The following is a 16,392-nucleotide window of genomic DNA, read 5'->3' as shown; positions in this document are numbered from 1 at the left end:
TTTCATTAATTAATAGACTGGTGTGAAAAATTGCTGCCACACCGCCCCCTCGGCCTGTGCTTCAAGGTTTCTGGTAGTTAGAATGACTCGGGGGTGTTGATTCATTTAAACTAACATAATCATCCTGCTGCAACCAGGTTTCTGTAAGGCAGAGTAAATCGATTTGTTGATCAATTATTAAGTCATGTACTAACAGAGACTTGGAGGAGAGAGACCTAATATTTAATAATCCACATTTCACTGTTTTACTCTTTGGTTCAGATGTGGATACTGTATTGTTCTTTCTTTGTGATTTTTATGTTTAAGTTGTTTATTGCTGGTTTTAGTTTGTTTTTGTCTTTTTGGGAGCTGACACAGTCTCAATGGAGATGGGTTTTGGGGGGTAGCAGGAGGAGAGAAGCTGCAGAGAGGCGTGTAAGACTGCAACTCTGCTTCCTGGTCCCAACTCTGGATAGTCATATTTTGGGGGGTTTAATAAATTGGTCCATATTTCTAGAAATGAGAGCTGCTCCATCCAAAGTGGGTCGGATGCCGTCTCTCCTAACAAGACCAGGTTTCCTCCAGAAGGTTTGCCAATTATCTATGAAGCCCACATCGTTTCTGGGACACCACTCAGACAGCCAGCAATTTAAGGAGAACATGCGGCTAAACATGTCACTCCTGGTCTGATTGGGGAGGGACCAGAGAAAACTACAGAGTCCGACATTGTTTTGGCAAAGTTACACACCGATTCAATATTGATTTTAGTGACCATCAATGCACTACATGGATTTTGGACTACCTCACCGACCGACCACAGTATGTGAGGACTTAGGGATGTATGGCGGACAGGGTCGTCTGCAGTGCAGGGGGTTCCCCACAGGGAACGGTTCTGGCTCCGTTCCTTTTCACCATCTACTTCAGTGGCTGCAGCACCCACAATGTGGGACGGAGAGATTTCGCAGGTCTTTCCTTCCCACTGCTGTCGGACTCTATAACATGGTCTCTGCAGATGACCACACACGCAGACAGAAAGACACACACTATGGTAATCTTTGCCCAGTCTCCCTAATGTGCAATTTTCCTGATATAACAAATTATTTTATTCTATTTTGTAAAGTATGTTATTATTTTATTATTTTATCATTTTATCGTATTCTATATTTTTTTACTTAACTTTTAATGCTCTTAACTTGTACTGTCCACTTTCTGCTGTGGGACTAATATCTTCTCTTGAAACTGGAAGCCTGTGATGATGTGTAAAATAAGCCCAGTTTGGATTATAATGACCTGACTTTACATTTAACAGCATGATGATATTAGTCAAATATATATTAGTCTCTCTGTAGATTTTCACACCATGCTAATTTCTGCGTGTGTTTCAACACAGAGGTGTTCGTTTTAAAAGAGGACTAATATGCTATTTGTAAGCGGGCGTCCCGTGGTTCCAGGGGTTGGGAAGCTCATCTGTAACCGGAAGGTTGCCAGTTCGATCCCCCCCCTCTCTCTGTTTTGGTGGAGTTGTAAAGTGCTTTGGGTGCCTAAAAACCGCTATATAAATGCAATCTATTATTATCAAGAAGAGCATTTCTTTAAACTCCGACAGATCAAAGACTGCTATCATATTTACTAAACATGAATATATACTTAATAATTATTGTAAATTTAACTAACTTCCTGCAGCATTATTCAGTTTTTCTTTTAACATTTAGTTATGACACCAGCATCTTAAGTTCCTTCTGTCTCACTAAATTCTGAATTTACTTTTTATAAAGTTAATAATTTAATAGTTTGCATGACACCCTGTTAGTTTGATCATTTAACATGTGAACTGATCAAAATTAGACTTCTTTAATGTTATTTAATATTCTGTGCAATTAACCAACATTCAGCAATTAACTAACATTCAGTTCCTCAAAGCTTCATTCAGCTGCTCTGAGGAACTGAATGTTAACCATTCAGTTTCTCCTTTGTCAGGTCTGTTTTTTCACTTTTTGTAACACTGGAGCAGCTCTTTGTTTTTATTCGTGTTGCACAACTAAAAGGATGAATTTGTTGTTAATGAGTCGTATAAAGAAGGCTGATCAGACCAAACAGTGTTTTTAGCATAAATTTAGAGGCGGCCACGTTTTTGCTGTAGCTGCTCCCAGGGCTGGACTGGGACAAAAAATCGGCCCGGGCATTTTGACTAGAGACCGGCCCACCAGGTATTATAGGAAAAACCATAAAGCCTTTGAATGAAAACAAACGCTGTTGTCACAGTGATGTACACTGTCTTGTTGGTTTATATGTATCAGTCTAATAAACTTAAACCTACACCATCCTCCCTATTCTGGTATTCTAAACAGTACCCGAAAGTCGACTGCTTGGTCGAGTTAACCTCCTGAACTATCTACAACACATGGTGAAAACCTGAAATTAAGACAGAGAAGACTAGAGGTGAGACATGATCATTACTGATTACTGATGACAGATTTAGATATATTTTCATAAACCATTGATTTGCCACATCAATAAACAGCATGGCAGGGCAAAATATTTTTTCTAACATGGCAACCTTTAAAAAGTGAAAGGAGACAGAAAGACAGGTGAGAAAGAAAAACTTAATTGACTTTTTGATGGCATTTTACACACAGTACTGGTACAGTATCTAGAAAATGTGGGAAAATACTGGCATCATAAACAGTACTTCTGAAGATATTATAATGGGACCCTAAAAAAATACTATGTACAATAATGGATTTCTATACATTCTCTCTGCTCCTCCTGCCTTTCCGTCATCCACCTGCCAGCGTGTTGCATCTGCTGGCCTCCACCACTTGCTAATGTTACTGAATCTGTGGAAGCTTCGCAATAACCACCACCAAACAATTGAGTTATTTTTACACATCTCCCTTCATCTGGCCAATCCACCACCTTTCAGTGTTTATACCGTTACGGGAAAAAAAATGAAGAAAAAAACCCATCGGCCCATAAAAACGAAGAATCACTCCAGCTATGGCTGCTCCGAAGTTGTGCAATGATCTGCCCTTCAATGTTAGCCATGTTGGCCTCATTGCTTTCTGAATTTAAAACGCTTCTTAAAGCACGTTTATGTGCTGATGCCTTTGGCACTCCTTTAAGAGGGTGGCTCTATTTTATATGATTTAATATACATTTGTGAACCCTGCTTTATGTTAAAGTGCTTTATAAGTAAAGGTGTTATGGTATGAGTCTGACAACACTGATGAGAACATGTCGGCTTTCTTCCTTGTGGTTAGTGTGTCAGTCTGCACTGAAAGAAGATGGCGGCTTTGCTTTTAGCACAGACACCTCACAGTTCTATCCTTTCACTGATTGGCTCACAGCAAAGGTGCTGAGAGGAGAAACTGTGAGCAACAGTTTATAAAAAATCACCACATACTGTGTGTGTGATGCATCATTACAAATACTGTTTAAACACAGCTGTAACATGCAGTAAGTGTATAAAAATGTGTCAACCAGACAACCAGACTAGATCTTCTTTTTCTTCTGAACACAAAATATTTAAGAATTAAACTCTGATAAGACATTTTCACATAAATGAACTCAGGTGCTGCACCAAGGCCCAAAATCATGTTAAATGACTGTGAACTGGGGATTCTGCAAAGCTGCTCAGACAGACAGGCTGCAGACTCTGCTGGTGGTTCCTGTGTTTAAGTATCACAGCTCGGCCTGTTGAGGTGGAGAGAAGAGAGACATGAGCTGATGATGCATTTTAGTCCTGTGATGCAGTCATGTGACCAATTAAACTATAGCAGACAGCATTACACAGCAATTGTTTTGTTTGCGCTCAGTTTTGACAGCCCTAATAAAGATTAATATCAGTCTGTTAAAAGTCCGCTTGTTCACTGTAACCGGTTTAGACTACGTTACCCATGATGCACCTTGGTATCTGTACTTCCGGTTGGGAACGTGTTCAGCGCAGTTCTGCACAGATGAGAGGTGTCGGAGGATTAACGTTTTTACTTGCATTCCTGTGTGAGTTAACCGTGTATGACCACACACTCATATACACACTCACACTCCCTTTACCTGCATGTGAATGCTGTAATGCAATCGCCTCCCCACCAAAGCTGTACATCCTGTTGATGTCATCTGCCACCTCCTTATTAAAGTTACTTGAACTACGTCACTGTGGAGTGCCATTCCTTCTGACCGAGGACGACTCAGTTGAAGCGTGATCGGCAATCAGTGCAAACATACATTACACAGTCTCTACATGCTCCAGATAGCTTTACTTCAAATTCTTTAATTCTCACTTGCTTTTGCAACTTTGTACTTTTGTGTTACTCACAGCAACAACTCAACCTCATTGTTAGTCCATTTAAAAAACTCGGTGCTTTTCCTCAACATTTTTCCGCGGCGTTTCAAAGAGTGTCAGAAATGACGCCGGTTGAATCGTCTTACAATTCACGCATGCGCAGTACTGGAACATAAGCAGCTGCTTCAGTGTGAATGAACAACTGTTTGGAAACAATTGAAAACGATAGTGTGGATGCGGAGCGTTTTTAGACGAAAATGTATTCTGTTTAGTGTAGACGTATCCTCAGTCTTTGAAATACTCTCCACTAACAGTGCAATAATCAATCACAATAGTCATGGAAACTAATCAAGAACATTGCAAATAAAAACAACTGTTCTATAAACTCCTGAACCACCAAACCACAGGTTCAGGCCCTTGTTTTTTTAAAAATCCCAGAAACTGGACGTCTGTGACCCTTTGCAAACATTTCCTCCTGATAATTAGGTGCTTAATCACAGTGATCATTTCTCTTGTCCTGGACATTTTCGGGAGCAAGTTCTTATCTATGAACCAATGAGATAGGTGCTAGGTGGACTCACTGGCCCCAAGAAATGACTGACAAATTGTTACAGCTTTGTGGGTTCCAGGTTCAAGTTCTATGAAACTTTTTGTATTTATTAAAAACAAAACAAACCCTAATTGAACAGGATTTCAGCTAAAGTGAAAAATCACTGATGTTTTCTGCTATCATTGAAATTTTACAATTACATTGTGAATGGGGAGAAAAACCTGCTGCTGTCACCACCTGGTCATCCTTTGACATTTGTTTTTTTAAGTCATTGCTCCTCCCCCTGCAGGAAGGTCTCAGTGTCACACTCAGTATAAATCTGCTGCCATCTACTGGTAACACTGAGTGTTACAGCAGAGCAGCTGCTTTATGCAAGAAAAAAAGAACAAACCAGTTACTCTGCCATCCAGAGGAAATACTGTGAAGCATGTTTCTGAGATTTTTCTGAAACCACTGAACATAAAAAGTTAAAAATGATAACTGATGTGATATGATTGGCTTTAAAACAAGTTTACTTTTGGAGAATTTTTTCAAACAAGTTCATGTTTGACTTAATTCACTTTGCAAACATTTCATTTCTCTTTCATTATGTTTATTCCTTCTTATTTAAAATTCCAGCCTTTTGTGTGACCTGCATGAAACCTCAAAACCTCAAAATAACCAACAGGGGGCGATGGTGAGCTGACCTCATGGGCCAAAAGGTCACATTGATGATGAAAGCACTCCAATGCGACACTTTTCCATCTGTTCAGATCCAAAATAGCTTCTCAGTGTTGTGTAATGATTCTTCATCCCCAGCAGACGAGAGAAACGCTGTAACAAGAAGGTTTTAGCGTCTGTGTCAGTTTCACTTCCTCCTTCCTGTGACAGTGTGAGGCCTGCATCAGCACCACGCTGCAGCAGCAATGATTGATAACACAAACACTCAGACAAACATCCTCAGCAGCCTGATAACACAGTGTGAAACTACCCACAACTGTGAAACAATCAGTTTTCCTTCCTTATTGTTTCATAAAACCACAGAATGATTATGAAACAACCTCCGTCTGAGGAGTGACACACCGAGAGCCGAAACATCAGAGCTGTGAAATGTAGAGAAAGGGAATTCCCAACATACACTGAAGGGGTTAAATCTGTAGATGGTGCAGGAGGAGAAGCTGGAGATGACTGATATGTAGCCAGTTGTTTGAGTGTTTATGACCCAGAGCTTCAGGTACATTATTCACTGGAAAGTATGCACATAACATTTTCACACTTATAAAAACTGTCAAACTCAAAGGTCAAATATATTAAAACCAAAAGGTTAATGCACATAACCCAAAGACCATGACAACAAAATATGAAAGACTGATAGTCTTCTTATGTTATATTAAAGTCAAACATCTCCCTCTAGTAGCCATATATATATATATATATAAACCATGTGGGAGGATGGTGTTAATTATATTCCAGGTTAACAGGCAGATAAACTCTGCACATGTCTCCTATCAGTCTTGTGTCTAACACAGACACACAAACATTCACAGGTTAATCTAACTGCCTGACTGTGGACTGTGGGAGAATCAGAGTGCTCAGAAACAACCATGCAGACCCCACACAGAAAGATGGAGGCTGGATTCAAACCCAGCACCTTCTTCCAGTCAGACAACAGCATCACCATGCTGCCTCAGGGGGACGCCCACTAAATGAACATGGTTGTAGTTTGTTTCATTAACTGAGCTGCAACACTGACAGCAGACTGAAGTGGAGTCGATGTTTTAAATGATATTTTTGAATTGATTTGTTGTGAATGAAGTCATAATGTCAGGATGTGCTTTATCGATTATCACAGAGAAACTCAAATATCATGTAATCATCTCAGTTAACCTCAAATTATGTCCAAACAACGTTGCTGGTTTTTTAACTTTTTAAAGCACAAAAGGTTTTATGTGTTTCTGTGTGTTACATTAAAAAAAAACATTTAATTTGAAATGTTTCACAACAACAAAGTCACTACAGAGTCTCTAAGTTCATATTCTGGAATAAATTTATCACATGAATCATTAAGAGGTTAGAAATCCACCAATAACTCTACAAATAGAGGAAGAAACCGACTCAGAGGAAGAGGGCGGCTTTACTTGGTGTCAGTGAGAGAAATGAAAAAAGCTCAAATGAGTGAGAAGGACGATGAAGGAAACATCTGTGCTGTGTCTGCTCTGTAAGTAGAATCTCTGTGTTTGTTTGAATTCTTGTACTTTGACTGTCTGCTCTCCTGATAACTGATGATGGAGGAAGACACATGAAAACAAATCAGGCTGAATTCAAGTTCAAAACACCACGAGGACCAACTGCAGGTCTGAAGGTTAACAGAGTTACTGATGAATTTATGAGTGAAAAGCTGAAATGAGATGCTGTTAAGTGGACTTTAGTTTAGTGCTAGTCTTTTGTATTTACTAACACATACAGTATAATTATAATGTATGTGAGTCCTTCTGTAACACACTTATTAATGCATAATAAACACACATAATACATTAGAGGTTAAAGTATGAAGTGGTGTGATCAGTTTTATTTATTAATTCTGTTCATTGAGAAGTTGAAAAGTAAAATCCTAGAGCCTCTGCTATACTGCAGCAGTTTTGCTGAGTTTGTTTGGGTTCACTTGTCCGCTGAGAGGGAAACATCAAATAATACAAAGTTGATCTGAGTGATCACCTTTGTGTGTTTATGTCAAATCAACCTGAGTGTCATTTCTCTTTAGTTCTGATCTCACTGCTGAGCTGCACAACAAACCAAGGTCAGTAACCTTCTTCTGTCACAGTTTAAACCTGATAAACTCTGACAGGTTTTACACATTTGGATTCAAACTTTCAGTAAAGATCTCAAAGACGTGATCATCAGTTTTTCATTTTAACCGTCACAGCTCGTCTGACTGTGAGTCCCAGCAGCTCTCAGTTCTTTGAAGGAAAGTCTTTAAATCTGAGCTGTGAGGAGGACGACAGCTCTGCTGGATGGACTCTGAGGAGAAACACAAGCAAACAACAGAGGACTCAGTGTGGAGATGGGTGGGAAGATGGTCTGGTTCTGCCTGTATTATTGGCTTTGCCTCCACAACTTATAATGGAGTTTACTGGTGTGAGTCCAGAGGGGTCCCATCAGTAACATGGTTAACCTGACAGTCACTGGTAAGCTGAGTGTGTGGAGTTAGTGTTGATGAAGCTGTGTGTAAATGGATGAAATGCTGTAGTTTGTCTCTGTGTTGAGGTGGATCAGTGATCCTGCAGAGTCCTGTCCTCCCTGTGATGGAGGGAGATGACGTCACTCTGCTCTGTAAAACAAAGACCACTCCCTCCAACCTCCCAGCTGCTTTCTATAAAGATGGCTCCCTCATCAGGAAGCAGCCTACAGGTCACATGACCATCCAGCATGTTTCCAGGTCTGATGAAGGCCTCTACAAGTGTGACATCAGCGGTCATGGAGAGTCTCCATCCAGCTGGATCACTGTCACAGGTGACACACTCACCTGTCTGTGTTTCTGCAGCTTTCAACATTCACAATAAACTAATGATTATATTTTGTCTATTTAAGGGAAACCTACAACCACATCTCCATCTACTCCCACACCTGTATCTACATCCACCTCTATCCCTACACTGTTAAAAAAATCCGTAAATTTAGGGTCCCTTTACCGTGGATTTGCTACGGATTCGCTCCGTTTTGCGAAATACGGAAAGTTTGCTGTTGCGCAAGGCAGAATTTTCTCCCCCATCCAGAATATTCCGACGCCATTACTTTCAGTGCGGTCAGTGCCTACCTAAATTTCTGCAAGTCACAAGGAAAGTTGGAAACAGGTTGGTTGTGTGGAATGAGAATGAGAATGTAGTGCCACCTTGTTCCCCCTCGTACATTAAATTGGTCTCGATAGGCAGTTGGTAGTGGTGTGTATGTGACTGGACGTTTGCTGCTAGCTGCGTTAGCATTAGCCAGCCGCCTGCGCTTCGTAAGTACGTCAAAAACCATTTTTTCCCTCCCTCTTACATGAAATTTGGTCTCGATAGTCAGTTGGTAGCCGTGTGTGTTTCATGGTAACATTGAATGTGTGGGTTTTGCGTTATTTTGAAGCGTGGTTTGCCCAACTAAAGTTAACGTTAGCCCATAAGTTGGATGCGCGCGCTTGTGTGTGTGTGTGTGTAAATTAGCCACATGTGTGTATTGTTATAGCTCGCTGTGTTACGTTAGCATGCAACTGAACATGGTAATAATTAAAAGGGGTGATAGTTAAGTAGAATCAGATTTCATTGCAGAAAACATTGCAGCCCAAAGAGAGTGGCCCATGCAGCCCAACGCAGATTACTTATTTGAAGGTACCTGAAAAGTGAATGTGCTTCACTGTGCTGATATAAATTTATTGTTTTCATATTGATTCTGTTCTGATTCTGGTTATCCTTCAATTGGCAAATTCAATCTCTTAAAAATGTTGACTTGTAACATTTGTGGCTTTAACGCTCGTTCTTCAACTGATTACTTGAAACACTGCCGAACACACAGAAATAATAATAATGTATCTTTTTTATGTGGCCATAGGGATTGCAGAAGGAAGTTTAACACATACAGTAGCCTTGCTGTGCATATGTCACGAGCTCATGTAGACAGAAGGAGCACACAAACATGGAACCGTAATGTGTCTGTACAGTTAAGGTGCTTGTTTAATTTTTGCAGCAGTGAATATGATGATCTTAAAACTTTAAAGTGTCATTTGAGTGGTCACATAGATGAGGGTTTGACTGTAACATGTCCCTTTGATGGATGTTCTAAGACATTCAATGTAAAGTCATCCTTTTTAACGCATATTTCCAGATACCATAAAGGGTGGGATGTTACCAAGATAGCCCCAGTTCATATATGTGAACTAACAGAACGGTCTTTCCAAGGTGAAGGATCACATGTAGAACCTGAAGAACCTGAAAGTTTTAACATTGATGCAGAACAAAGTGATAATTTCTGCAGTGATCAAGTGAAAGACAACTTCACAGAGAGTCTTGCTCAGTTTTACTTGGGTTTACAGGCAAAATATTTGGTTCCAGCCTCCACAATAACAGAAATAGCAAATGAAATGAGAACTATAAGTGATATTCAACAGGAATATACTGTGGATGCACTAGCCTGTGAACTGGGGCAGTATGGTGTTCCAAAGGAGACTGTAACATCTCTTGGGAATAGTATATACGAGCAGAGCCCTATGCACAAGGCATTACATGAAAAGGGTCATTTAACTACGCAACACAAGAGGCTGAAATATTACAAGTCACACTATGACTATGTTGAACCTGTTGAAGTCTTTCTTGGACGCAATCGCAGTGGCCAGAAGAGGCACTATCATTACATCCCAATACTGGAAACCCTCAAAGTAATTCTGAAACAGCAAGGTTTAGATCAGCACAGTCCTAGTTCAAATTCTGAAGATGATGTACTGTGTGATGTCACTGATGGGTGGGCCATCAAATCCAATGCCATGTTTTCCTCAGACCCAGACAGTTTAAAGGTAATGCTCTTTCAGGATGCTTTTGAGGTGGCTAATCCACTCGGATCTGCCAAGACAAAGCATAAAGTATTGGCTGTCTACTTCACACTTGGAAATTTTCATCCACACCAACGATCAACTGTTGATCAGATACAGTTGGCATTACTCTGTGTAGAGAAAGATTGCAAATACTTTGGAATGGATAAGATTTTCAATAAGCTAGTGTCAGACTTGTGTGAGCTGGAGGAAAGGGGCATATCTTTCAATGGAAAAATATATAAAGGCACTGTTGCGTGCATAATGGGCGATAATCTGGGCTCCCACATGATTGGTGGCTTTACAGAAAATTTCAGCACAGCTCAATATTTCTGCAGATACTGTTTGGCAACAAAAAGTGAATTTCAGTCGAACCCTCTCACAGTTTTCACTCATAGAAATCCAGCTGATCATAATGAGACTGTGCGGTTTCTGGAAAGTAACGATGAAGTACACACTCATCACGGTGTTAAATGTGACAGTGTTTTCAACAAACTGTCCAACTTTCATGTGTGTCAGCCAGGCTTACCAGCTTGTTTAGCTCATGATCTGTTTGAGGGGGTAGTAGATTATGATTTGGCATTGTTTTTGCAGTTCTTAATCAGAACACAAAAGTGGTTCAGTTATGAGGTTCTTAATGAAAGAATCAAATCATTTCCTGGTGAAAGCAGCGACAAGCTAAACACTATTCCCACTACAGGAGCCAGGCTTGGAGGACATGCAGCCCAAAACAGGTGGCTTTTGAAATTCTTGCCTGTTTTGGTGCATGACACAATTGAAGATGCTGATAATGAAGTATGGGGACTTGTACTACTTCTGAGGGAGCTTGTTGAATTTGTCTGTGCACCTCGGCTCTCAGAGTTGCAGATTGCTTTCATGAAGGGACTGATTGAACTGTATGTGGAATTGAGGCAAGAGCTGTTTCCAAGAGTTCAACTTAGACCAAAACACCATTATCTGCTTCACTATGCACACTTGACTTTACAATTTGGCCCACTCATATATACTTGGACAATGCGCTTTGAATCAAAACATTCTTATTTTAAAAGGTGCATTAGGGCAAGTAAGAACTTCATAAATGTAACCAAGTCTCTGGCTGAACGGCACCAGTTGCTTCAGGCTTATCAGTCTTGTGGTACCTTGTTTCGTTCCCAGGTTCATGTCTCAGACTCAACACGGTTCTATCCAGAGCTCTATGACCAGAACATAAAGACAGTGGTTGGAGAATTTGATTTGAACTCAAGTAACTCAGTTGTCACAGAGAGTGTGCAGGTTAAAGGCACTACATATGCAAATGGAATGCTGGTCTTACTGAGCTACGCAAAAGGACTACTGCAGTTAGGACAAATAGCAAGCATTTTTGTAAAAAATGAAACTACTGTCCTACTTTTGCTTCGAGGGAAAACTGCCAGCTGGATACCTGAGCTTGGACTCTATGAACTTGATGAAAATGCTTCTGACCTGTTCAGTTGCCATGATTTGAACAAACTTGATGATTATCATCCACTTTATTCTTACCACAGAGGTACTCGGTGGCTCATTCCTCTTAAACACACACCAACATGGAACTTGTGAAAAACTATGTCAAGAAAGCAATGCCATCGCTCAGTAGCGATCAGATGGATACACTCATGGCTAAACTGGAGGAATTAGGAGTTCTCTCTGTAGATGACCTGAGCCTTGTGGACCCGGAGGACATTAAAGACACTCTGCCATTCATTCAGTGCAAAAGATTCGTCAGAGCTGTCAAAGCATTGGAAGCAGGTGAGTTTTTGCCCCTCTGTTTTAATGAAAGTTTTCTGAAACTACAAAGGTTTATTCCAAAAATGCAAAAAAAAAAGTTGCCATCAGCTGTACATGGCAATAATTACTCTATAATTGGTTTTCATAATTAGGTCCATTTGTATTCCTGGTTGACCCAAACTGGACATTGAGGACCAATGTATTAATTGATTTGCAACAATTGTGATGTGTTTAATTTATGGAGATGTTTGTCATGTCATCCATAGATTCACAAACTCCACCGCAGTTCACCCGGCCTGGCCCCTCATCAACACCTGAACCACAGAGGTTTCAGCTGCCCTCAACACCACCTGAGACAGCCGACTCCCCATCCCAAGACACATATTCTGTACCATGGCACAAATTTCCCTCAAAAGTCATGGATGAGTTGCGTGAAAAAAAGTACATAATGGGGAAAGACAGACGAGAGATGGTTCGGATCGTCGCTGAAGATTACCTCCATAAACACCCAGGAAGACCTGGTAGACAAAAGCTGAGGGAACTCGCCAGTATGATTGTAGGACAATATCCTGCCTCCTTCAAGCTGACAGAGCCGTTTGGAAACAAACCTTTTGCAAAAGATGGTTCTGAAACTCTCTTTCGTCAGCTGGAACACAGAATTGAAAATATGAAGAGGCCACAAAGCTCACTGAAGAGGCAAGCAGGGGGTGAAAATTCAACAAAGAAAAGGCCCAGGAATTCAGATCTGTATGGATGTGTGGCGTGGGATCCAATCATTGAGGGGGCCGTGTGTAGAGAAGACCTGCTGTCTAAACGAGATGAGTTGAAACGTGCCTTTCAAACCCAGGATCTTCAGGTGGGTCTGCAATCATCCATTACAGATACAGAAAGCTTTATTAATCCTCGAAGGGCAATTCGGTTCCTACAGTCCACCATCTAGACATACAACCATTCACACAGCAATAGTATATAGCAGGAGTAATGCGATAAGGTCTGGGTCCAAGTACAATTTAGGACACATTGTGAAATTGTAGATCATCTGTAGATCACTATACCCATAGTCAATTGAAATTGATACCCTGTTTTATTATTTTAATTGGTTAGTTTGACTAACTGTTCGACTGTTTGTCTAACTGCCTCATATCTTTAGGAGTCATCTGTTCGAAAATTGATGACTGAAACATATCCCATTCAGCGTGAAATCCTCAACGATGATGATACCACTATTGCCGTTGTAAAGGACGAGTGGCCGTTCCTGTTTGAAGTTCCTCACCTGTTTGATCATGCATCTAAACTCCTTGGCTTCTCTGTACAAAACAAGCTGGCACAGGTGTGTTGTTATTGTTATTATTATGATTGTGCTGTGCTGCTCCATATGGAGAGAATTTTGTCTTTATTAATCAATCAAAAAAAGATTTGCAACCAAAAAGAGAGTTGAGACCAAAAAAGATAAACTGGCAACCAATCAAATAGAATAACTTGGATGAACAATCAAATGGAATAGATTTGAGACCAAAAATCAGGAAGTGACAACCAAAAAAGCAGGACATTTGAGATCAAAACAGAACAGGTTGCAAATGAAAATGAAATAATTCATTTTATTTTAATTTTTTTCAAAATTCTCTCCATAGCTCCAAACGAAAATGAGTGTTAGTCTTATGTACTTGTACAAAATTAACACCTTGAACCTTGAACAGGAACTTTCCAAAAAAGAAAAGGGGATCAATGACTTCCTTGACTCCAAAGGGATGAAGACGGGCGAAGGTCCAATACAGCTCATTTGTGGCATTTCAAAATACTTCAAGGAAGACTCTTATAAACTCTTCCACAAAAAAGAGGTAGATGTTGTAGATTTTAAACTGTGTGCAAGATAATTATTTGCATCCAGTGGTGAACCAAGTAACCAACCACAGTAGGAAGTATAGATTCCCCTAATTGTGCTGCTGATATTCTCTATAAACTCTCTATCTATAAACTATTTACATTAATGTTTGTGCATAATGGCTACCTCTGTCTGATGAAGACACTAGCAGATAGTCAATTTGCCAGCAGGTTTGTGTGCACTGGAAACATTAATTCATGTATCATGTCTGTCACCAAAACAGATCTCTGCAGATCCTGAAGTCGAACTCCCAGTGACCCCATGCATCCTAATCAGAGGTTTGTAGTTAAATCTTTTTTGTATCCCAGCAAGCTGTTGTTAGCTGTTGTTATAAGCTGTTGTTGTGTCATATTTATTAAAGAAATGTTTTGCTTGCCTTAAAATATAGGATTTTTTTTTTTTTTTGTAAATCGTACATGGTTTTTATCTGTGTTTAAGGTGACCAGCAATTCAAGATTGCTGTTGATGGGTTACTTGTCAATGACCACATCACCTCTCCCATTGTGGCCTTGAGCTACGTCTTCTCCATGTTTTATGTCTGCAACGTCCAATACCCACCGGAGATGGCTTTTACTCTCGAATTCATGCAAAGGTAAGCACTCATTGTTTGGAAATACTTTGTAAATGTGACTTTGCCGTGCCTTTCTGCACCTGACCTGCTTTTTGTCAATCTACACTAAACCCGTTTGTCTGAGATGTACAAGCTCAAAATGTGTCGCCACATGCTGTGAGCTTTTAGATCAGCTGTTATTGGCTTATGATCCCCTGAATATGGATTTGTTCGGAGATTTTGTAGCTCCCTGTTGAAGACTATTGTTGGAATAAATGTGTCATATCTTTTTAAAGGGCAGGTAACATGCTTTTTGCTTTAAATAGTGTCCTAAGTCAATCAATAACAAAACAAACATAACATGATTCTAGTTGGGAAATGGAGCAAAAACATATTTTTTTCAGAATGGTTTGTTGACACAAAATTCGTTTGAGCTATCTCTTTAAAACCATTAGCACCTGAGACCAGGTTATGTCAGTGGTGGTCAAACCTTTTCATGTCAAAGACACACAAACTGAAATTTATTTGGCTGCAGACCCCAAACTCAAAATATGTTGTTCCAGGGACCCCCGAAGGAAAGACTAAACATATTAATTTAAAAATACTACATAGTGGATTCATGCCCAAATGTTAATACTTGTACTGATGTGTAACGTGCACTGAATGTCACAGTTTCTCCACTCCATGTTTGAATAACCCCAGGACAGTCCGTGTTCAAATGTGCTGTTACACCTTTTGATAGGATGTCAACTGTGTTTTCTATCCCCTTCTGTGTTCTGTGCATTTATAATATCCCTGCATACACATTGAGGATGCATGCTGTCATGTGTTGGTGATAAGCAGACTTCTCGCCCTTGCAAACATTTCTGTATATGCGCAGTGTGAATGCATGTGTCTTGAAAAGACAAAGGAAGAGATAAGCTTAGCCACTGGCACCAGCACCACAACAACATTGGGTTCTAGACAGATGGTCAATTAGAATGATAGAGAGGTTCACACATAGGGGCATATTGAAGAAAACAAATGTAGGATTTTATTGAACTGCTCCACTCCTGTCAAGCCACACTACACGCAAACTTTGTCTGCATATCACTATTGTTTTTGTTTTTTTTCCTCAGAGTTTTCTTTGGGGTCAATCCTGAGCGAGGCTCCAAGGCAGAGAAGAAGGGAAGAAACGGCACTTCATTCCTCCACAGGTGTGCAAGCTGGTTTCTCAGCTGAAGGAATTTGAATGCAAGCAGAAGGAATCTGAATGGGCCATTTGAGCTGTTCTCAGAGCTCAGAAAATACCTTTTGGACTGAATGTACACACACACACACACACACACACACACACACACACACACACACACAAAGGCAAATCCAAAAACATGGGGCTTGGGAGTAGAAATACAGATTTTACAGTATTAGGTGAGTTCAGATGTTTTAACTAGATGCCCACAACACACATGCTGCAGTTTCAAATCCCCATGTTAAGGGGAGGGAAGGTGGGCGATATTTGTCATTCGGTTAAGCTTTTCCTGTCATTGTGGAGTTGGAGGTGTAAGTTTTAATTTTTTTTAGTTTTAAGTTGTTTTAAGAGTTTTAAAAATCTCTTTATGGCATGTTGCACAGTCATCCTTCTAAGGTCATGGTTGTTATTGCTGCACTGATGTTTTATAGAAAAGTTGTATAATGTAATACTTCTAATGTTCTATTTGTTTTTTGTAGAAAGGTCAGCCACTGGTTGCAGAGCTCTGCCTGTCGGTGTGATATGTGGAGTTGGAGGTGTAGGTTTCTGCATCCTCCTGGAGGGGGCTCCTCATTTTGCACTGACAGGTGAGACAGCAACAGCAATGCTGGCAGTTTTATTGTCTTATTTTGTCATTGT

At 40.2% G+C, this 16,392-nt stretch overlaps 1 protein-coding gene across 1 annotated transcript; it reads left to right on the top strand.

The window, feature by feature from the left end:
- The first annotated feature begins 11,536 nt into the window (after positions 1 to 11,536).
- LOC120434299 lies at positions 11,537 to 15,743 on the top strand. The gene is made up of 7 exons (XM_039602141.1): positions 11,537 to 12,111; positions 12,357 to 12,946; positions 13,241 to 13,420; positions 13,788 to 13,928; positions 14,196 to 14,250; positions 14,411 to 14,564; positions 15,641 to 15,743. Exons 1-7 carry the CDS (start codon positions 11,910 to 11,912, stop codon positions 15,741 to 15,743), a joined length of 1,425 nt encoding a protein of 474 aa, XP_039458075.1. The 5' UTR covers positions 11,537 to 11,909.
- Positions 15,744 to 16,392: the final 649 nt, after the last annotated feature.

The sequence above is a fragment of the Oreochromis aureus genome, linkage group 3, assembly GCF_013358895.1.
Source record: "Oreochromis aureus strain Israel breed Guangdong linkage group 3, ZZ_aureus, whole genome shotgun sequence".
Taxonomy (NCBI): domain Eukaryota; kingdom Metazoa; phylum Chordata; class Actinopteri; order Cichliformes; family Cichlidae; genus Oreochromis; species Oreochromis aureus.
The sequence above is the reverse complement of the archived record's forward strand: the minus strand, read 5'-3'. Positions and strand labels throughout refer to the sequence as shown.